This window comes from Hyla sarda, chromosome 6 (genome assembly GCF_029499605.1).
Source record: "Hyla sarda isolate aHylSar1 chromosome 6, aHylSar1.hap1, whole genome shotgun sequence".
Classification (NCBI taxonomy): domain Eukaryota; kingdom Metazoa; phylum Chordata; class Amphibia; order Anura; family Hylidae; genus Hyla; species Hyla sarda.
This window is the reverse complement of record NC_079194.1, coordinates 135,651,274-135,675,400: the sequence shown is the minus strand read 5'-3', so window position 1 is coordinate 135,675,400 and position 24,127 is coordinate 135,651,274. Positions and strand designations below refer to the sequence as shown.

Below are 24,127 nucleotides of genomic sequence, written 5' to 3'. Positions count from 1 at the left end.
TTTACACACGTGGTGATACCACATATGTTTATTGTTAGGGGAAAAGGGGTGATTCAAACTTTTATTAGGGAAGGGGTTAGATCACTTTTAATATTTATTTATTTTTTTACAAAATGTTATAGTTCCCATAGGGAACTATTACATGCAATCTTCAGATTGCATACACTGATCAATGCTATGCCATAGCATAGCATTGGTCAGTGTTATCGGTGCGCTGCTGCTCCATCCTGCCATGGCTGGCTGAAGCATCAGATCATCGATTAGACAGCGAGGAGGCCGGTCAGGGCCCTCCCACCGTCCTCTCAGCTGATCGGGACACTGCGGTTTCACCGCGGTGGTCCCGATCAGCACTGCTGGGCAGCTGGGACATGTTTTTTTACATTTTAGATGCCATGGTCACGGCGTCTAAGGCTCGGTTCAGACTACGGAATTTCCGCCTGCAATTCCTCTTTGAAATTGCAGGCGGAAATTCCGCTTGCTAAAATGTATAGTGTAGTGAATGGGTTTCCGTTCACAAATTCACACTTCAGAATTTGTGAAGCGGAATTTGTGAACAGAAAATCCGCTTGGAAATTTCTGTCTGAAGAAAGGGGTTGCTCTTTCTTCAGGCGGATATCCACGTGGAACACATTGCAGTCTATTGGAGACTGCAGTGTCCGCGCGGTCCTAGCGCCGACTGATTCAGTCAGTGCTGGCCGCACTCGGAATCTCCGGGCGGAAATTTTCTGCCCGGAGATTCCGTAGTCTGAACCTAGCCTAAGGGGTGAATGCCAGTACGCCTCATAGAAGGGGAGCGGGACAAGGGCGTACAGGTACGCCCTTAGTCCTCAAGAGGTTATAAAGGCCTCTGAAAAATGAAAGAAGCCATCTGTTGGTCCGAATGTCACGTCTTGGGCTGTATGTGTTATTTTCAGTGGACTAGATAACGCAGCAGGCCACGCTTTTGAGTCCTTTGAAAGTAGTGTGTATGGCCTGACCGGTGACTAAGTTTGGGCCAATAAATGGCAACTGCTCCTCTCCGTTACAGTATACATTGGCATCCGTTGGATGACAGAATCACTAACGCAGTGTGAACCGAGGCTTAAGTCTCCTGCTGGGATAGTGTCAGTATAATGTGCCCTGCTGTCTTGTATTTTAAGAAATCTAGTAGTTACACCCAGCACTGTACAGAGGTCTAACAAGGTACGCCACTCTGCAGGGAAGCAATGCATTATGGGTACTAGTGTTGTGTCTGTCAGCTCTGGATGTCACTGGAGTATAGGCCATTATACAATTGCAGTTTAGTGACATCATTTATTTATAGGGATCAGAGCCAGGAGCCCCTATATGGACATAGTTACTGACAGCAAAAAGTCATTGTGAAGAATGGAAAATCCAAGATCCTTAAAAAGTTGCCGAAGTTTTCATTACACAAGGACAAGCCTTTAGTTACAGAAGACAGACAAATCTTTAATATTTTTGTAGATGTTATTGATAAATAAGGCTGCTTCTTACACACTTAGCTTTCCCAGATTCCCTCTCCTTTTGTATTGCGGCATAAATAGACAGGTCTGCCATTTAGGAGCCTGGGAAAGCTGAGTGACAACACTTGTGGGAGCTGTATTGGTGGGTACCCAGATTTCCCTGAAACAGATACATGCTAGAAAAGCCTTTAGGGCTTATATTGACTGGGAATTTCGGGGATGTTCCATAGATAACTAGTTTATTGGTGATCGTTGGGGGATGGAAGTGACAATAAAACAGAAAAAGCAAAGCACCAAAGTGACATCTATGAATCAGAAGATTATGTTTTTCCTCATCTTTCCCACCGCGTCTCATCTCAGAACATCCCTTAAAATTTCTGGGCGTAATTGCCTCCATAAAAGCTTGACAGATGTTCCGGAATAATAAATCGCAGCCATGATGTGAGGTGCGCGCCGGGGAGCAATGCTCTGCAGATCTCCAGGGAAGATGATACCACAGATCGATGCCTTCCCTCACCGAGTAGGAAGAAGTTTCAGCTTCTTGGAGTAAATGAGAGATTTGGGAATAAAAAAGCATTGTGGGAGGAGCTATGGGGACGCCGGTTATTATAAATACAGGATTACATGTTCCCTATTACAGGTACTAAGGGGTTCTGGCACCAAATAGCGACAGAGGTGACCTCATGTCTTTCTAATACACCGTAGAGGAGTGGCATCATATACTATTTACACCTCTGCTCTATTGTTTTGGCTCCACTAAATAAAATAAAATTGCCGCAGTCTATATCTTAATCTGACGTGTTCACAGCGCCCTGAACGTGCAGCTCTTATTTCTAGAAGTGTCAGTATGCTGCCTCTACATTCACAGGAAACATTTTCTTCACCTAATCTTGTACTGATCTTGAATTAAAGGGGTATTCCAGGAAAAAACTTTTTTTTTTTTTTTTATATCAACTGGCTCCAGAAAGTTAAACAGATTTGTAAATTACTTCTATTAAAAAATCTTAATCCTTTCAATAATTATCAGCTGCTGAAGTTGAGTTCTTGTTTTCTGTCTGGCAACAGTGCTCTCTGCTGACATCTCTGCTTGTCTCGAGAACTGTACTGAGTAGAAGAGGTTTGCTATGGGGATTTGCTTCTAAACTGGGCGGTTCCCGAGACACGTGTCATCAGAGAGACAGAAAAGAACAACTCAACTTTATCAGCTCATAAGCACTGAAAGGTTTACGATTTTTTTTATAGAAGTCATTTACAAATTTGTTTAACGTTCTGGTGCCAGTTTATATATGAAAAAAAGTTTTTTCCTGGATAACCCTTTTAAGTTAGCCCCCCCCCCCTTCTGTTGGGTTATTAGGGGAACCTGTCCAATCCCTTGTTGGCTTATTCTCCCAGGCTATTAGCCCCTCTCTAGGTACCTTATAACAGCCCTGGCGCCTTTTTCCTACAGTCTCTCATTCTCCCATGGGTCCTGGAGGTTATCCCTCCCTCCCTGTTGTATAACATGTGTGTTGTTTTATGAGTTTTCTTTTATTTACAGTTGTTGGTGTATTTATCTAAAGTCACAGCGGGCGCTTAGAGAGGGCAAAGATGTGGTCAGTCTGGTGGGTGACCTGCACATTGGAGTCGGTGGGGCAGTACCGCATGGATTTGGACAGAGAATGTGTGCCTTATTTGATATGCTTATTTAAAATAAAAGCTGTTGCCAACCTCTTCCCACTTCAAAGTGTAAACTGGTGTCCTGCCTCCTTATTTCAGGTGGGCGGGGGGGGGGCTGGTTGGGTACATTAGGAGCTGGCAGGGTCTCAGCAGTCTACACTACGTCTCATACTATACAGTGCAGCAGTAAGGCTTTGGCCCCTATGTTTTCCCCCTGTTTTACTCTGTTATATGAACAGAGCAGTGAATGTAATGGTGGTCCAGTGTCACTCGCACTGATGGTGCCCGACAATTCCTATTCACCATGAAGTTCATTGGGTTTTAGCCATGGTGTCTGGCATTTTACCAGAATAAATAGTGCTGCATTGCTTTTTCATGATTTTTTTATGGAATTTAGCCTTAGTTAGTTGAACTTTCTATCTGTATATAAGATGTTTGTGGTGCCTTGTGTATTTATCTTCATTGCTTGCGTTTTCTGGAGATCTCTATAAGAGATAACATGACTTCAGCTCCATCTCTAGACCCCTGCGGCTCCCCCTTTAAATGCATGGACTCTGCTGGTGTTAGGGGATTTTTCTGCTTAGATCTCCCAGACTCAGCACATGGAGATCTGATTTAATATCTGTGGTTGTCAGATGCTGACTCAGCACCGCAATGTAGTGTGAGCTCAATCCCCTTCCCATAATCTTCTGACGGCTGGTGATGAGCGCAGCAGCTGCAGCCATGAGGGGTCCGGTGGGAGCGGCAATCTAGTAGCTGAGCTCAGCACACCGAGGGCTAGAGATGTAGAGTAACGGCAGAGGAGGCCCGATATGAGAAGTCGTCCTATCGGTAGAGAAGGGAAGCCCACATTCTCTATTTTAAAGGATCAGTCCATTCTATGTAAATGAACCTTTATCATTGTATACTGAAAAAATCCCAAACATTCAAATAGGCTTTGTGCTTGCTAATAATAAATGAGAACATTTTACATTCACTTCCACAGATCCTGTCTTAAAAATGACACAGAAAACCTTAGTGCAGCCATATGTTTTGTCCTTTGGGTGCAGCTCTATTTCCTGATATTTGTCTTCTTGTCTTCCTGCAGCTCTACAGAGAGAAGCGGAATCTGTTTGAGGTAAAGGAGAACGTTCCCCGCAAGCTGGTGGAGAAAGTAGCGGGTGACATTGAAACCCTTCTCGCCAAAAAAGTGCGAGCACTGAAGGTGAGTGAACCATTAATGCAATGGTGGGGAATGTAAAATACACTCTTGGCGGCCATGTTGGGGATTACTATTTTCCCTCTAGCTCTACTGTTTGACCACACCACCAAAACACCAGGGGAAATGTATTAAAACTAGGGATCGACCGATTATCGGTTTGGCCAATATTATCGGCCGATAATCACGATTTTGGGCATAATCGGTATTGGCAATTACGTTGCCGATAATCCGATAATGCCCCGCCCACCGCACCGCGAACGCACCCCCCCCCCCCACACCGCACCGCGTCGCACCATCCACCGCACCGCCCCGGCCCCATTGCCTCCCCCGTCCCCGGTTTTATAATTACCTGTGCCCGGGGTCCATGCTACTTCTCGCTCCTGCTGCGTCCTGCGTTACGCTGTGCGCAATGACGAGTGACGTGACGCAACGTCACCGTCAGTGCGCACAGTGACAGCTCAGGAGGACGCCACCGGAGCCAGATGTAGAGTAGACCCCGGGCCCCGGGAACAGGTAATTATAAAAGCAGGGATGGGGAGGCAATGTGGCTGGGACACTGCGGTGGGGGGTGGGGCGGTAGGGGGCGGGGAGCGGTGCAGCAGTTGGGGGGGGATGGGGGCATTCGCGGTGGCGGTGATAGGACTCAGGAGGACCCCCGGACAGGCAGGGGGAGAGAAGCGGGTGGCGGCGGTGGTCTATGGCACCGCAAAAGCCGCTGCAGTTCATTGATTTAACGCGCCCGCGCCGATAACTTATACCGGAATATCGGTATAAGTTATGGGCTATCGGCCCTAACCTGCACCAATTATCGGTATTGGCCCTAAAAAAAAACATATCGGTCGATCCCTAATTAAAACCTGTGTAGAGGAAGAGTGGTGCAGTTGCCCATAGCAACAAGCAACGAAATAGCTTCTTACATTTTTAAAAGGCCTCTAAAGAACGAAAGAATCTTTAGTTTAATCTGTTCATCTGTATGGTCGCACCATGATATACATTGAAATTTTCCTTTACTGTTTTTCTACAAAGCACTTAACTTCTGTGTACCTACACTATGGATACCTTCACCTGGGTTGAATACACTGTTAATTTTCGGCAGCAGATTTGTATGCTTAAAGGGGTACTCCGCCCCTAGACATTTATCCCCTATCCAAAGAATAGGGGATAAGATGTCTGATCATGGGGGTCCTGCCGCTATGGACCCCTGCGATCTCCCTGCTGCACCCGGCGTTTGTTTAGAGCATTGGGTGCAGCCCCGGAGGCCAGTGATGCCACGCTTGTGACATAATGGCCACGCCCCCCTCAATGCAAGACTATGGGAGGGGGCATGGCCGTGATGTCACGAGTGGGGCGTGACCATGACGTCACAAGCCTCCGCCCTGCATCGCCAGTCATCCAGCAGGGAGCGAAGTTCGTTCCGTGCACCGGATGTCTGGGGTGTCTAAGCCGAGATCGCAGGGGTCCCCAGCAGTGGGACCCCCATGATCAGCCATCTTATCCCCTATCCTTTGGATAGAGGATACGATGTCTAGGGGCGGAGTACCCCTTTAAAATTCTCAGCATGTTACTGTATGAGTGATGTGAATGAGATTTTGAAAGATCTGTACAAATTCTCATTCTGCAGTATGTCACTTTGTGTTTGCACATATCCTGCTCATTTATTGAAAATTTTTCCTACTAACTTTAAGGTCTCATTCACACAGCAGAATTTTCATCCAGAAAAATTCCGGCGGGACATTCTGCAGGCGATTCCGCAAAAAGAATAGTCTATCTTTCTGCAGGGGTGCAGCAAATGTGAATGAGGGGATGTAAAACTCTGGGCATAATCAGTAGTTTATGCTACAAAATCAGTAAGGATTAGCAGCTTTCTCAACTGGGGATTGGCAGAGATTTATAAAAACTTGTGCAGAGGAACAGTAAAGAAGTTGCCCATAACAACCAATCAGATTCCAGCTTTTTGTTTTTTAGGCCATTTTTTTTTTTTTTTTTTTACAATTGAAAGCTGGAGTCTGGTTGTTATGGACAACGACTCCTTGGTCCTCTGCACAAGGTTTGATAAATAATAATTTCCCGGACTGAGGTTTTTTTAAAAATACATTCATATAATCGGCACCAGTTTCTACTGCAGTGAATCAGCATGGATTTTCTACTGTGGAATTGTGTGCAAATGCTGAACATTTTCAGCAGAAAATCTGCAGTTCATCTGCCCTGTGTGTAAGTACACTAAGGCTAGGTTCACACTATGGAATTTCGGGTGCTGAAATTCTGTAGTGTGCAATGGAATCTCATTGCCAGCACCAGAATTCCTGAGCAGACTTCAAAATGGCTCAGCAAGATGATTTACAAAAATGGATGCAGAACTATGGTCTTAAATTGACTGGAGTAGAGTAGGAAATGTTTACACAAGATTATAAATTCTCCTCTTGACAGATCGGGGGGGTGGCTTAATTGGTACCTCTAATTTTATAGAAATAGGACACTTCACCCAGGAGAGCAGGATCTATTGGCAGTGGCATTTGCCCTTTTGCACTTTTTTCCTCTTTCCTCAATATCAGATTGCACAATGTATCCTCTTTTCATGCGATACATGCTGCACTTGGCACATTTTTCAATGCACTTTTTTCCCCTTGTGGGTTTCTGTGGTGCAACCCCACCCATTAAGTGGAGTGGGATTGCACAAAAATGCAGTGACTTAAAAAAAAAAAAAAATCACAAATATTAAATACATCTGCTCCCTTTTGCAGAAAGCATACCCCCATTACCGAAAACTACTCCTTTAGACACAGCGGCAAAAGTGTCTAAAGGTGCTTTAACATGATATTTTGTGCCTCCGTGGCATGGATGGGATTTCTGAAGCGTAAGTCGGCTACAGTTGTATATGTGCTCAGACACGGACAACACGGACCCCATTCTATGATCCGAACAAAGTTGGCTAGTCAATCCCTTTTGGTCATTTTGTGACAGTATCTGACTTTTGGCAAAAAAATGAAAAAATTGATCTTCTGTGTTTTCATGTCTAAAATCTGTTATAGTTAGAAAATGACCTGTACGGTGTCAGTAGGTGTCTCCATTTGAGCCATAGGATTTAATGGGGTCGGTGCCAATCCCAGCACCCATACAATTGCAACCGACTTAAGCTATAGAAACCAGATTTGTCCAGCTGTCTTATAGTAAGATCCTAGCATTGTTGCCCATAGCAACCAATCAAACCTCAGCCTTTATTTTACAGAGCAATATGGGAACTGAAAGCTGAGCTCTGATTGGTTACTAAGGGCAACAAAGAGAATCTTATAATTAGACAGCTTGATAGATCCCCCCCATGTAGTGCACAACACAACTGTCACAACTGTCTCAAATTGTGCCAGAACTATGACGCAGTGTTAAAGGGGTACTCCAGTGGAAAACTTTTTTTTTAATGAACTGGTGCCAGAAAGCTAAACAGATTTGTAAATTACTGTTATAAAAAAAAAAAATCTTAATCCTTTTAGTACTTTTTAGCAGCTGTTTGCTTCAGAGGAAAATCTTTACTTTTTTGTGTTGTCCACAGTGCTCTCTGCTGACACCTCTGTCCGTGTCAGGAACTGTCCAGAGCAGCATAGGTTTGCTATGGGGATTTTCTCCTTCTCTGGACAGTTCCTGACAGGGGCATCAGGTGTCAGCAGAGAGCTCTGTGGACAACACAAAAAAGAAATGAAAAAATAAAGATTTTCCTCTGTAGCAAACAGCTGCTAAAAGGTACTGGAAGGATTAAGATTTTTTAATAGACGTCATTTACAAATCTGTTTAACTTTCTGGCACCAGTTCATTTAAAAAAAAAATGTTTTCCACCGGAGTACCCCTTTAAGTAAGCCTGCCCATGGTAAGACCTTACTGCAGTGGCAATAGACGACATCCTTAGAATGGCGCATATCCAGCGTTGATGTCATCTTATTAGGAAAATTGTTACCTACTTGGAAGAGTTTTGTTTGTTGCTTCATGAGTCTATTGTATACGGTGGAAAACTTTTTTTTTTTTTATAATCTGGTGCCAGAAAGTTAAACAGATTTGTAAATTACTTTTACTAAACTCTTAATCCTTCCAGTACTTATTAGCTGCTGAATACTACAGAGGAAATTATTTTCTTTTTGGAACACAGTGCTCTCTGCTGACATCAAGAGCACAGTGCTCAGGAACTGTTCAGAGCGGCATATGTTTTCTATGGGGATTTTCTCCTACTCTGGACAGTTCTTAAAATGGACAGAGATGTCAGCAGAGAGCTCTGTGTTCCAAAAAGAAAATAATTTTCTCTGTAGTATTCAGCAGCTAATAAGTACTGGAAGGATAAAGGCCCACATTTATCATTGTAGTGTAAGTGAAGCATTTTTTTACACCTTTTTTTTTGTGTGCTGTAATGTGTAGAAACACCAAATTTATTAAATGTTCACAGAGCATTTGATAAATTTTGTGCAGGTCACATTTTCTCAAATTTCTCTCTTCACATATACTAAAAAGCTACGCCAGGTCTGGGCTGGTATAGTTTTAGAGACTTTTCAGTGGCTTTGCACCTTTTTTGCACCTTTTTACAAAAAGGTGCAGTTCATAAATCCCTTCTATATCATGTGTATTGCCAAAATCAGTGGATTGCAACTCAAAATCAGTGGATCGCAACTCAAAATCAGCAGAAATGTGTAAACAAAAAGGCGCAAAAAAGGCACAAATAAACCCTGCTTGTGCCTTTTTGTGCCTTTTGTAGACACAAAAACAGTCTAAAGACAATGATAAATGTCGGCCAAAGATTTTTTAATAGAAGTAAATTACAAATCTGTTTAACTTTCTGGCACCAGTTGATTAAAAAAAAGTTTTCCACCGGAGTACCCCTTTGCGTTTTTTCCCCCCCAAAAATGCCAAAAAGACCACCATGTGCCAGATGTTAGCTGTAAATCAATGAGAAAGTGCAAAATTCTTTTTCCACTTTGCGTTTTTCAGTTTGGCGTTTTTTCACTCTTTTTTGGCATTTTTCAGCTGAAATCAAGGCATTTTTCTCCCATAAAAGTCTATGGGAGTAAAAAAAACGCCAAGAAAAACAACATGTGGGTTTTGATTTTGGCGTTTTTGCAAGTGGTTTTTATTCTTTTTTAGACTTTAGCAATCCAAAAAAGTGATGGAGATACCTTTTTAATAAAATTTCGCAGGGTACCATTAAAAAAATTTAAAAGATACAGTAGTGATGGAAAAAAGTATCTAACAAAATGTATCTTTTTTTATACCAAAAGTTTTATTAAAGGGGTATTCCAGGAAAAAACATACATATATATATATATATATATATATATATATATATATATATATATATATTTTTTTTTTTTTTTATCAACTGGCTCCAGAAAGTTAAACAGATTTGTAAATGACTTCTATAAAAAAAAATGTAATCCTTCCAATAGTTATCAGCTGCTGAAGTTGAGTTGTTCTATTCTATCTGACAACAGTGTCTCAGGAACTGTCCGGAGCATAAGAGGTTTGCTATGGGGATTCGCTCCTACTCTTGACAGCTCCCGAGACAGGTGTCATCAGAGAGGAGTTGGACAGAAAACAACAACTAAACTTCAGCAGCTGATAAATACTGGAAGGATTAAGATTATTTTAATAGAAGTAATTTTCAAATCTGTTTAACTTTCTGGAGCCAGTTGATATATAAAAAAAAGGTTTTTTCCTGGAATACCCCTTTATTTAAAAAAAAAGGGATCAATTTATGTGGGCGGCAGGGAACTAAAAATGTAGCCGACAATAATAAAAATGTAGTATGTGTGTGTTTTTCCCTTTTTTTTTATTTTTTAGGTAGTACTACTACTCCCAGCATGGAACACACTGTTCCATGATGGGAGTAGTAGTACCTGTACTTCTGACACCCGTTGCGATCCTCCTGTATAATGTATAGATGCGGCCGGCCGCTCTTCTATCGTCCCCTACACTGCCATATATATATATACCTATTCATATTTCCCGCAGAGAGCTGTGATTGGCCGGATGGAAATATGAATATATACGTCAGTGCAGGGGACCATAGAAGAGCGGCTGGCCCCATCTATACATTATACGGGAGGATCACAGCGGGTGTCAGGAGTGACATCCGCTGTGATCTGTCCTTAACTGTAGGTACTACTGCTCCCAACATGGAGCACACTCTGCTCAATGCTGGGAACAGTAGTACCTGCAGTTAAAGACCGATGACAGCGGGTGTCGCTCCTGACGCACGATGCGTTCTTCCTTCATCCCTGAGATGCGGAGGGGCTTTCTCCTGCGCTCACATCTCTTCTCTGTACTCCGGCCGGCCACTCACTCATTCATATTTCCAGCTGAGAGTGGTGATTGGCTGCCACCATCCGGCCAATCCCCACCCGGACAATATGAATGAGTCAGGTGAATGTCTATTCACATCACTGGCCGACCAGAGTATAGTACAGAGACGTGAGTGCTGTATAGAGCTGCTCCGCATCGGGTGTCAGGAGTGACACCCAGGGCGATCTGTCTATTAGTACAGGTACTACTACTCCCATCATGGAAAAGTGTGTTCCATGCTGGAAGTAGTAGTACTACCTAGAAAAAAAAAAAAAGGGGGAAAACGCATACACACACTACATTTTTATTATTGTCCGCTATATTTTAAGTGCCTTGCCCGCACACATAAATTGATCTCGGTTTAAAAATATGAATTTCGTTAAATACATTTTTTTCCATCACTGGTGCCCAACAAATTTTGGAGAAATGGAGAAGGGGCCAAAAATTGCAATTTCCACACAAATAAAAAAACGCCAGTCGCAGGTTCTATCTGTGTTCTCAATCTATAGACTTTGCAGTGTGAACAGAACTGTACAATGAGATCACATTGTTTAAAAAAAATACTAGAAAAAAGCATTTAAAGGGGAACAGATCGCAATTAAGATAAGGGCTACCAGTCCTACAGTCAGCCTCTTCGGGCTCAAAATGGCACCTGTCCTGCAATTAAAGGGGTACTCCGGTGAAAACCTTTTTTTTTTAATCAACTGGTGCCAGAAAGTTAAACAGATTTGTAAATGACTTCTATTAAAAAATCTTAATCCTTCCTGTACTTATTAGCTGCTGAATACTACAGCGGAAATTCTTTTCTTTTTGAAACAGAACTGTCTGCTGACATCACGAGCACAGTGCTCTCTGCTGACATCTCTGTCCATTTTATGAACTGCCCAGAACAGCATATGTTTGCTATGGGGATTTCCTTTTACTCTGGACAGTTCCTAAAATGGACAGAGGTGTCAGCAGAGAGCACTGTGCTCATTATGTCAGCAGACAGCTCTGTGTTTCAAACGGAAAAGAATTTCCACTGTAGTATTCAGCAGCTAATAAGTACAGGAAGGATTAAGATTTTTTAATAGAAGTAATTTACAAATCTGTTTAACTTTCTGGCACCAGTTGATTTAAAAGAATAGTTTTTCACCGGAGTACCCCTTTAACCTGAAATGGCTGATGACAGAGAACAATAGATAATAGACACCTATCTTATGGCAGACACCAGGGTGCTATAGATTGGATTTAGTTATCCAGCAGGTGAAGTATCCCTAATAAACCCGTGTATGTGTTTTGGATATTTTCTGGTATCTGTATAGTAATTTTTGCAGTTTCCTCAGATTTGCCTCGCCGTCAGGTCTCACCTGGCGTTATCTTCTGCTCCATTCACTCCAGTTGTTCGTCCATACGAGCGTTTTCTTTTCTCATTACATTTCAAATGGGACGCAGCGAGACCAAACCACCCGTGAAATATGGCAACGAAAGGTCTCCTGACAGCAGCGTCCTCTGTTCGTGTCCTCTGTGTATTCCAGTCTGGAGAGGAGCACTCTCACATGTCATGTGACCTGCATTATGCTATAGGAAACATGAAATAAAAGGAGTCTCAGTGGAAATAATACAGAATATGTATCGGTAAAGGCGCACAGCAGTCTCCCAGACCTAGGTAACAGTTAAAGGGGTATTCCAGGCCAAAACTTTTTTTTATATCTCAACTGGCTCCGGAAAGTTAAACAGATTTGTAAATTACTTCTATTAAAAAATATTAATCCTTCCAATAGTTATTAGCTTCTGAAGTTGAGTTGTTGTTTTCTGTCTAACTGCTTTCTGATGACTCACATCCTGGGAGCTGTGCAGTTCCTATGGGGATATTTTCCCCATCATGCACAGCTCCCGGGACGTGACATCATCATTGAGCAGTTAGACAGAAAACTTCAGAAGCTAATAACTATTGGAAGGATTAAGATTTTTTTAATAGAAGTAATTTACAAATCTGTTTAACTTTCCGGAGCCAGTTGAAATATAAAAAAAAGTTTTGGCCTGGAATACCCCTTTAAGGCCTGTATTGCTTGCACTTTATCATTTGCTGCTGTAGAACTACAAGTCACAGGTTGGCTGCTCTGGGACAGTTTCATAGTAATCTTGTTTAGAAATGGTATGCAAAAACTACAGTAAAAACTGACACACAGGCAACATAGCAAAACATAGGGACTGGGGGAGGGGTTTAACTTGTCTTTCAGTGTCTTTCCAAAGCTGGGTTACAATGTCTGTGCACTGTAATACCTGTCACATAGTCATGACTTCTGAATCCCTTTAAGGGGGATCTGTTTTTCGTTCTTTCCTCTTCTTCTTTGCGATGCGTTATGACAATAGTGCTGGTAGATAGGTGAACAACCATGTCAACGGGTGGCATCATCTGATGTATGTGTGCGCCATATCATGCGGGACTCTGCGCTGGGTCCCCGCACCTCATTAGTTTCGCCGTCCATCCCGTCCTGAGCGCCTTCTGATCTCAATCACTTGGGGCTGACAGGTTTAATTGGATTAAAAATGCAGCAGTAAAGCAGATTAGCTAACGAAGACATTAATCCCCGAGTGGGGGAGGGGCACTGACAGCGGTGTGACAGCCCGCGTGTGCCATCATTAGCGCAGTCCCATCCATAGCAGTAAACAGGCTGATCACACACTGTACGCTTACAACAATGTAACATTCTGCTGACTATCAACAGAAATGGCTCAGACGTGCGTTGGGGCTAAAAGGACATAACAAATCTTGCAGCTTCTACATCTGCGCCATTTATAAGTTTAAAAAAAAACTAAACAGTTTACAATGGATGACTTCTATCATAGGCTGCCGCCCACCAGAGTGGAAGGGTCAGACATGATTTGGGAATGGTCCTATTGCCATGTTTATTGCAGAAGCTTTAAGAAATCTTAAAATCTGTTCCGTTCATGGGGGCCATTTCTGGGGCAGGTCCATGTTATAGAAGACGTTGTATAGAAGACAATTGCCTGTTCTTTAACTGATTATTACTAGAAATGGCCATTATCCATAATTATTATGCTGGCCGTACACACAATGGGGGGGTATTTTATTTATCAAAGGATTTATGTGTTGTTTTTTTTTTTTCACGTAACTTTGGCGCAATACTTTGGCGCAGTGTCTTTTTGCGCCAAAGTTTGGCGCATCTTCTCCACTGTCATTTTTACAACTTTCTCAAAATCCCACGGTCCTGTGTGTGATTTTAACTTTAGTCAGTAATTCATCATTTGCACCAATCGATCTTTGGCGCAAATCCCGTTTTTTTTTATTTTTGGTGCAAATCCCCGCCAAGAAATTTTGCACATGGAAAACACACTTAGCAATGTCAGGAAATGTAAAGGTGTACAAATACATGAAAAACATTTTTTTGTGAAAGCAGCGACGCCTCCGGGGCTGCGCAATACTATCCTGCGACATAGTTGTCTCTGAGGAACCTTCACCCTCCGTTGAGCCAGCATTGGACATGGCCACACAGGTTCAGGAAAGGTAAGCACTAGAGATGAGCAAACTTACAGTAAATTCGATTCGTCACGAACTTCTCGGCTCGGCAGTTGATGACTTATCCTGCATAAATGAGTTCAGCTTTCAGGTGCTCCCGTGGGCTGGAAAAGGTGGTTACAGTCCTAAGAGACTCTTTCCTAGGACTGTATCCACCTTTTCCAGCCCACCGGAGCACCTGAAAGCTGAACTCATTTATGCAGGAAAAGGCATCAACTGCCGAGCCGAGAAGTTCGTGACGAATCAAATTTACTGTAAGTTCGCTCATCTCTAGTAAGCAGTAAAGCAGTGGTCTCCAACCTGCGGACCTCCAGATGTTGCAAAACTACAACTCCCAGCATGCCCGGACAGCCAACGGCTGTCCGGGCATGCTGGGAATTGTAGTTTTGCAACATCTGGAGGTCCGTAGGTTGAAGACCACTGCACTAAAGTAACAAAAAAAAAATACCCAAGTTGAAATTAATATCCATTTCACATGGTGGCTATAAACCCCACAAAAGAAAATAACTCATGTCACTTGCTGATATACTGCAGGAGGGACTCCGAAATGGCCGCTCTACAGGGTTAAATACGCGTCCTCTGTGGGGGTAAGTTCAGTGTAAAAGGCGCTGTGAACAGCTGATTTCAACATTTGCGCCAAAATTACTAACAACCTGCACCAAATGATAAATTTGGTGCATGTCCAGGAAAACCAAAGTGAAAAAAAAAAAGGGTAAAAAGAAACTGTCAACAGGCAAAATTGATAAATACCCCCCAATATATCTATAGTATAGTATCTATCCTGATCACATCAAATACATAAACAATCTGCTCATGTGTTTGGAATGGAGAGAGTTAAACCACTGTCAGACTTACCTCCCTAAGAACAAATGGATTGGGCAATTCAAGTTCACCATGGCCGATCCTTCTCTCCTCCACATAATCTTTCATGGGAGAGTCCGAAGGCCCCCATACACATTAGATGGTTGGCCTGTCCTTCTAAAATGGGTGGGTTCTGCCAACACATGTCTAATGTGTATTAGTCCCCCTGCTGAGCCCCCCCAGTGATAAGTTTTAGCCTTTGGGGAAACCTGATATTAAAGGGGTATTCCAGGCCAAAACTTTTTTTTTATATATCAACTGGCTCCGGAAAGTTAAACAGATTTGTAAATTACTTCTATTAAAAAATCTTAATCCTTCCAATAGTTATTAGCTTCTGAAGTTGAGTTGTTGTTTTCTGTCTAACTGCTCTCTGATGACTCACGTCCCAGGAGCTGTGCAGTTCCTATGGGGATATTCTCCCATCATGCACAGCATCTGGGATGTGACATCATCATTGAGCAGTTAGACAGAAAACTTCAGAAGCTAATAACTATTGGAAGGATTAAGATTGTTTAATAGAAGTTATTTACAAATCTGTTTAACTTTCCGGAGCCAGTTGAAATATATATATATATATATATATATATATAAAGATTTTGGCCTGGAATACCCCTTTAAGTTTTCAGTTCCTCTGCAGCGCCATCGCTGGAGAAATGAAGCATTACACAATGTTCATTCATATCAGTGAGCTGTCTGTATAAGGTAGGACAGGTCCTTCAGACACTCTTTGTAGCCACTCTCCAAGTGGTGAGAGTCATGAACTGTTGACCCCTCAATATTAACTCTGAATCCCCTGGTAGGGTGTATAAAGATAGGTTTTAGAAACTGGACCATTAAAGGAGAATTACACTTGTATATTAATCTCCTTTACTGTGTTTGCTGTATGTACTATATATAGATTTCATATATTTACTGGCCATTCTGTGGAATGTCCACACAACAACACTTCCTGGCAGCTTTGGGATGATGGGCTTCCTACTAGCCAATCAGAATCCATCATTCTGTTTTCTAGAAGCCGTGAAACATAAGGTGTAATTCTTTGGTTAGAAACTTGATGTCCGTATAACACTGAACTGTCAGAACCTTGTGACAGGAATAGTTGTCATGGGGCACTAAGGCTCCTTTGTGGTCGCACACACAGTGGGATACAGACCTTCCCGCGGTTTCTTCTAGCCAGAGCTTTGTCCCAGGCCCCAGATAATAAATACCAACGTCTGGAAGTTTCTGCGTCTCCCCAGTCGTTGTGTCAGCGATAATATGTTGTCTCAGCAGTCCAGAACACCGCATGTGACTGATTGACATTGACATTTGGTCGTGTTGTACGCCCCCTCCCCCCCAGCGCAGACTTGATGGGTTTTGTGCAGCAGTTTTACCCCCCTGAAGCCAAGAGCGAGTGGATGGCGGCCGGCTCTCCCCAGCACAAATCCTTTACCAAACTCCAAAGGCGGAGAGTTCAGTAAATCCTCTCAGGTTTAATCTGCGCGGGGTAATTAATAATGACAATGCGGCCCCCTCCCCCGCCTCGCTAATTACCCGTTAGTAGCTTTGTTTTAATTATAATTTTAATTCTTCAAATCCAGTCGCGTTTTATTTATTTGTATTGTTTGTGTTGGAGCCGCGTGTTTGTAGTGAGGAGACGGAGCAGGCGGGAGACAGATCCCAGCAGCCGACCCACTCGCTCTCATGTATGTAGGTTTCCTTTCTGCACACTGCTTGTTTTATGCCTTTATTTAAAATTATTATTATTTTTCATTTTTAAAGGGCCGATGTCCAGTAAATAAAATATGTGTAATAAATAATAAAACTGAATTTGTAAGTAAATGTACTGCAGCTCTCTAATTCACTTTGCCACCACGCTGAAAACCTCTGCTTGTTGTCAGTGAGTTTTTTTTATGCATATCCAGAAGCTAAAACCTTGTCTTTACCTAATACTTTCCCCGGCTGGAGGATTTGTTAAAGTTGTATCTTTTCTCAGGAATCATTTGGAACAGACAACAGGTGGAAATTAAATGCAATTAGCAAGACACCCCCAATAAAGGAGTGGTTCTGCAGGTGGTGACCACAGTTCCTATACTTCCTGGCTGGTGTTTTGGTCACTTTTGAATGCTGGTAGTGCTTTCACTCTAGTGGTAGCATGAGACGGAGTCTACAACCCACACAAGTGTCTCAGGTAGTGCAGCTCATCCAGGATGGCACATCAATGCGAGCTGTGGCAAGAAGGTTTGCTGTGTCTCAGCGTAGTGTCCAGAGCATGGAGGCGCTACATCAGGCAAGTACATCAGGAGATGTGGAGGAGGCCGTAGGAGGGCAAATCAAACGTCTTTTCTGAAGGCTAAACAAATGTAGTTGTTTTAGGGCTTGTTCACACGAGCGGATTCCGTTTTAAATTTGCAGCGGGTTTCCCACTGCAAGTTTGAAAGGGATGGGCTCTCTGCGGGTTGTCCACAGCTGATTTTTAGCAGCGGAATCTCCACTGGGGAAATCCACTGCAGACCCCATTGACGTCAATGGAGATTACGCTGCTGAAAATTAGCTACGAAGAGCCCGCCCTTTCAATTCACAGGAGATGTTCGCTATGAGGATTTGCTTTTACTCTGGACAGTTGATTTGAAAAATTTATTTTCCTCCGGAGTACCACTTTAAGGGGGTGGGAAGTTGTTTAATCTGTTCTCTGTAGACTTACATTTTATTGTACATCGAAAAACGTTATTGAAAAGTCTGAGTAAAAGGATTTTCTATTTAGAAGGGGAAAAAAAGATAATGCAACTTTTTAAGGAGCGGAACTGATGCAAAATCAGCATTGATTTCCACCATGTGGATTGGACAGTCCTTGTAGGTAAAACTGCATATGGTTACATTGCATCTCATTATGTTTTCTCTTATATCTTCCCCTCCTTTGATATTCCTTTATTTTCCCTTTTTTGTCTGGGTTTCTCATCTTATTTATGGTCAGTAATCGCTGACCCTGAAAGAGCTCTGGCGGACACACGTCAGGAGGTGATGGTTTTATCCCTCACTTACACTCACATCTTTATTGTAGGACCAGCTCCTTATTTTACACCCCTCCCTCATTTTGTTAATGCTGGTTCCCCTTGCCTTTTCTGTCCCTGCCATATTCAGCATTGCCCCCAGCATCTGTGGCATTCTCTGCTGCACCCATGGGATGATGCTCCGGCTGGTTAATTGTGTTTTAGGATCCATTATTGTGCATTAGGCAATCTTGACCTATAATTTCTGTTTCTTGGACAGTGAATTCATGCTCTGAGAGCCAATTAGGAGTGGATCCTGAGGGCGAGGCGGCACTGTCAGGGCATTTCTGCTCCAAATGCTTCTAGTTCAGGCTGATTTCAGTCATTTCCTCCCCCATCCTGCCAGTGTTATTAGCATAGTCCCTGGTTGTCCCATGGAGGGTGAACCGATGTACGGCTTTATGTGCCCAGCGTGCAGGATCTGATTAGGACTCCTTCTGTGCTTGGATCATGGGTTTGGTATCTTGGTATCTGGGGTGGTGGTGCAGGGTACCGCTGCAGAGAAATGTCCTATAGTCCAAGATAGTTCAGTCTTATCATCTGCAGGGTGCAGAGACCATCTGTGGTTTTACATAGTGAGTTGGACATTAGACATGATAACTAAGGACTAATGTATGGGGCAGCTGGTACCTCACTGAATTGGCTTATACCTTAAAATGTGATAGAACCTGCTTTTATGTGTTTAGCTGATAAAGTGGCTGCCTTGGTGTTGGGTACAGTTTAGGATAAAGAGGTTCTTGATGTTATGAATCTCCTCTTTTACCATTTGATGGTGCTGCCATTGTCTAGCACAGTGAGCCAAGAGGTTTCCTTTCTTATCCCTTCAAATAGGAAATCTGACATCCACAGATCCATTGTAGATCAATGATCCAATAGAGGTTGCTGGATGTCTGTGCATCTTACTGGTTACCTTCACAGAAAAAGCTTCTATCATTCCCACCAATTTTGCCAGTACTATTAACTCTCAGTATTTAGCTGTCTGTTTGGGAAGAGAATAAAGGGTTAATGTTGTGTCTTTGGCGCCGGCTGCTTTCTCGTGCCCATAGCGCAGGCTCTGCGTGGTTGGTCTTAGCTGTTACATGGGGTAGTCGGTATGAAGCTGATAACACTTCCCTGCTGGCTGCCAAGTTATCTCTTTGCCAAATGCTTGTCTCTCTGGGAGTCCGGGCACTAAATGTGCCAGACGCGGGAGGAGGGCACCTTTCCATGGGTTTACCCACAATACCGTCTGGTGCAGCGGTGAGTGAGATTGTGTATATGTCAACACCATCTGCTATAGCATCTTGAAGAAGAGAACGTGCAAAGCAGGAGGGGGGACCATGGAAACTTCAGACAGTCTGAGGTTGTGATGGGACTGTTTTGTATGCAGCAGCAGGATACAGCTGTAGAGATGGGGAGGCACTTACTTGTCTTATGATCTGCACAGGTCACAGGTCATGAATCTCACCACCCAGTAATTTGCACCATGTGCAGTTCTAACAGTTAGAGGGAATTGGGAAGAGAGTGTGGGATATGGGGGGATACAGGCGTGAGTCAAAGCAAGGCCCTATTCACATCATGTTTATAGTCCCTACTGTAGGTCTACACCTTAAAACCATCTCTTTTCTGTCCCTCAGATAATACTGGTGTAAAGTATACCCAACATAGTTACAACTAAACTACATGTGGTGCGGGTAGGCCACAGTATAGGTTTGAACACCATTTAAATGGTATTCTAACTTATACCCATGGCATGGACCATAAATATGATTTGAATAGTGCCTTAGTGACAATGATTGGAGTAGTAGTTTCATGATGTCCAGAAGAGCAAGAATATGGAAAAGTTGAAGTCAGATATCAGGTGGCTGAATACTCTGAGCTAAACACATCATTAGCTGCAGTAATCTCTCAATGTGGCAGACTGTTGATCTTACATAGGATTGTCTACACTGGTTACATATTATCAGCTGTGAGAAGTATTACACCAAGAAGCTTTGAAGCTACTTCATGTTTACTTCCACTGACAGTAGGAGCTTGGAAAAGGGAGAAAGTAAAACTCTTATTAGAAAGTTGTCTAGAGTTTAGAATTCAATGGGTTATCCAGTCCTTTAAATGTGATGGCCAATGCTTAGTCAATGTCAGATTTTGCAAATACATTTGGTAGTGACAGTGCAAGGTGTTTCAGTGTTGTCCTTTTTACTTGAATGGAACAATTCACAACACTGAAACCAATGTAATCATTTACATGGGTATTCCTACTCATAACACTCCATTCCAAGGTGAGACATTGGTTCCCATTCTCTGGGGGCCCAGGAGTTGGACCCCTAGCAATCAGACACTTATACCCTATATTGTACCTATGACACATAACAGAAAAGTGTGACATTTGCTCAGGGTGGATACAGACATTTTCCATGGTGCAAGGTGTGAGAAATGCAGGATCAGCCATTTGTCATAGTAGGGGCTCAAATGCCCAGGGATTGCTGCTGCTTTTTCTTAACATGTCTTCTTTTGACTCTACAATTGTTCTTTTATTCAACCTACTTTTTCCCGTCCTGCACGCCTTTTTTTCCCCATAATGTTTGAGCAGGGGATTCTGGGAACTATGTATATGAGCTAATTCAAGAGGTACTGCCAGTGGGGGGCTGAGTGTAAGAGGAGGGAGAGTGCTACAAATCACTGTATTTATTGTGTCACAAGAGTGGGGGGCTTAATATGCCAGTGAGTAATCTTACAGACACATTAAATGCACAGAAGACCTATTAACCCACTCTGTGCCAGGGATGCCTGGACACTGCCACAAGGGTATAATGCAGATGTGTGCAAAGCACTGTGTATGGTAATCAGTAGAGTATATCCCAAGTAATGCTTAGATATGGATATACTGGGAAGGAACTATATTGAGAATACATGGTAATGAAGCTGAACCATTCACTTGAGAGCAGTGACACCAATGACATCACTAAAATGCTATTATTCCCTTGACCAGAGTGAATGCTAGAGATCAGCGTTAAAATGAATGAGAATGCTGCCAATCAACTTACCGGGAAGCAGCAATGACATCACTGAGAGGCAGCTATTCATTCACTACAAAGCTATGGTGAAATTACTGCTATACATTTACTAGAGATCAGCAGTGACATCACTGAGAATACATCCTATCCATTCACTAGAGATCAGCAGTGACATCACTGAGAATACAGCCTATCCATTTACTAGAGATCAGCAGTGACATCACTGAGAATACATCCTATCCATTTACTAGAGATCAGCAGTGACATCACTGAGAATACATCCTATCCATTCACTAGAGATCAGCAGTGACATCACTGAGAATACATCCTATCCATTCACTAGAGATCAGCAGTGACATCACTGAGAATACATCCTATCCATTCACTAGATATCAGTAGTGACATCACTGAGAATACAGCCTATCCATTCATAGAGCTCAGCAGTGACATCACTGAGAATACATCCTATCCATTCACTAGAGATCAGCAGTGACATCACTGAGAATACATCCTATCCATTCACTAGAGAGCAGTGGTGACATCACTGAGAATACATCCTATCCATTCACTAGAGATCAGTAGTGACATCACAGAGAATACAGCCTATCCATTCACTAGAGATCAGCAGTGACATCACTGAGAATACATCCTATCCATTCACTAGAGATCAGCAGTGACATCACTGAGAATACATCCTATCCATTCACTAGAGATCAGTAATGACATCACTGAGAATACAGCCTATCCATTCACTAGAGATCAGCAGTGACATCACTGAGAATATAGCCTATCCATTCACTAGAGATCAGCAGTGACATCACTGAGAATACAGCCTATCCATTCACTAGAGATCAGCAGTGACATCACTGAGAATACATCCTATCCATTCACTAGAGATCAGCAGTGACATCACTGAGAATACAGCCTATCCATTCACTAGAGATCAGCAGTGACATCACTGAGAATACAGCCTATCCATTCACTAGAGATCAGCAGTGACATCACTGAGAATACATCCTATCCATTCACTAGAGATCAGCAGTGACATCACTGAGAATACAGCCTATATATTCACTAGAGATCAGCAGTGACATCACTGAGAATACAGCCTATCCATTCACTAGAGATCAGTAGTGACATCACTGAGAATACATCCTATCCATTCACTAGAGATCAGCAGTGACATCACTGAGAATACATCCTATCCATTCACTAGAGATCAGCAGTGACATCATTGAGAATACATCCTATCCATTCACTAGAGATCAGCAGTGACATCAGTGAGAATACATCCTATCCATTCACTAGAGATCAGCAGTGACCTCACTGAGAATACAGCCAATCCATTCACTAGAGATCAGTAGGGACATCACTGAGAATACATCCTATCCATTCACTAGAGATCAGCAGTGACATCATTGAGAATACATCCTATCCATTCACTAGAGATCAGCAGTGACATCACTGAGAATGCATCCTATCCATTCACTAGATATCAGCAGTGACATCACTGAGAATACATCCTATCCATTCATAGAGATCAGCAGTGACATCACTGAGAATACATCCTATCCATTCACTAGAGATCAGCAGTGACATCACTGAGAATACAGCCTATCCATTCACTAGAGAACAGCAGTGACATCACTGAGAATACATCCTATCCATTCACTAGAGATAAGCAGTGACATCACTGAGAATACAGCCTATCCATTCACTAGAGTTCAGCAGTAACATCACTGAGAATACTTCCTATCCATTCATAGAGCTCAGCAGTGACATCACTGAGAATACAACCTATCCATTCACTAGAGATCAGCAGTGACATCACTGAGAATAAATCCTACCCATTCACTAGATATCAGCAGTGACATCACTGAGAATACATCCTATCCATTCACTAGATATCAGCAGTGACATCACTGAGAATACATCCTATCCATTCACTAGAGATCAGCAGTGACATCACTGAGAATACATCCTATCCATTCACTAGAGATCAGCAATGACATCACTGAGAATACAGCCTATCCATTCACTAGAGATCAGCAGTGACATCACTGAGAATACAGCCTATCCATTCACTAGATATCAGCAGTGACATCACTGAGAATACATCCTATCCATTCACTAGATATCAGCAGTGACATCACTGAGAATACATCCTATCCATTCACTAGAGATCAGCAGTGACATCACTGAGAATACATCCTATCCATTCACTAGAGATCAGCAATGACATCACTGAGAATACAGCCTATCCATTCACTAGAGATCAGCAGTGACATCACTGAGAATACAGCCTATCCATTCACTAGAGATCAGCAGTGACATCAATGAGAATACATCCTATCCATTCACTAGAGATCAGCAGTGACATCACTGAGAATACATCCTATCCATTCACTAGAGATCAGCAGTGACATCACTGAGAATACAGCCTATCCATTCACTAGAGATCAGCAGTGACATCACTGAGAATACATCCTATCCATTCACTAGAGATCAGCAGTGACATCACTGAGAATACAGCCTATCCATTCACTAGAGATCAGCAGTGACATCACTGAGAATACAGCCTATCCATTCACTAGAGATCAGCAGTGACATCACTGAGAATACATCCTATCCATTCACTAGAGATCAGCAGTGACATCACTGAGAATACAGCCTATATATTCACTAGAGATCAGCAGTGACATCACTGAGATTACAGCCTATCCATTCACTAGAGATCAGTAGTGACATCACTGAGAATACATCCTATCCATTCACTAGAGATCAACAGTGACATCACTGAGAATACATCCTATCCATTCACTAGAGATCAGCAGTGACATCATTGAGAATACATCCTATCCATTCACTAGAGATCAGCAGTGACATCAGTGAGAATACATCCTATCCATTCACTAGAGATCAGCAGTGACCTCACTGAGAATACAGCCAATCCATTCACTAGAGATCAGTAGGGACATCACTGAGAATACATCCTATCCATTCACTAGAGATCAGCAGTGACATCATTGAGAATACATCCTATCCATTCACTAGAGATCAGCAGTGACATCACTGAGAATGCATCCTAT

At 42.6% G+C, this 24,127-nt stretch overlaps 1 protein-coding gene across 2 annotated transcripts in view; it reads left to right on the top strand.

Moving 5' to 3' along the window:
• Positions 1-24,127, top strand: part of CACNA2D2 (calcium voltage-gated channel auxiliary subunit alpha2delta 2) — a 283,654-nt gene that overhangs the window by 142,195 nt on the left and 117,332 nt on the right. For both annotated transcript variants that reach the window (XM_056525126.1, XM_056525125.1), the window contains exon 3: positions 4,207-4,323. In XM_056525126.1, coding sequence (XP_056381101.1) covers positions 4,207-4,323 — 117 coding nt within the window. The remainder of the gene's footprint in view (positions 1-4,206; positions 4,324-24,127) is intronic.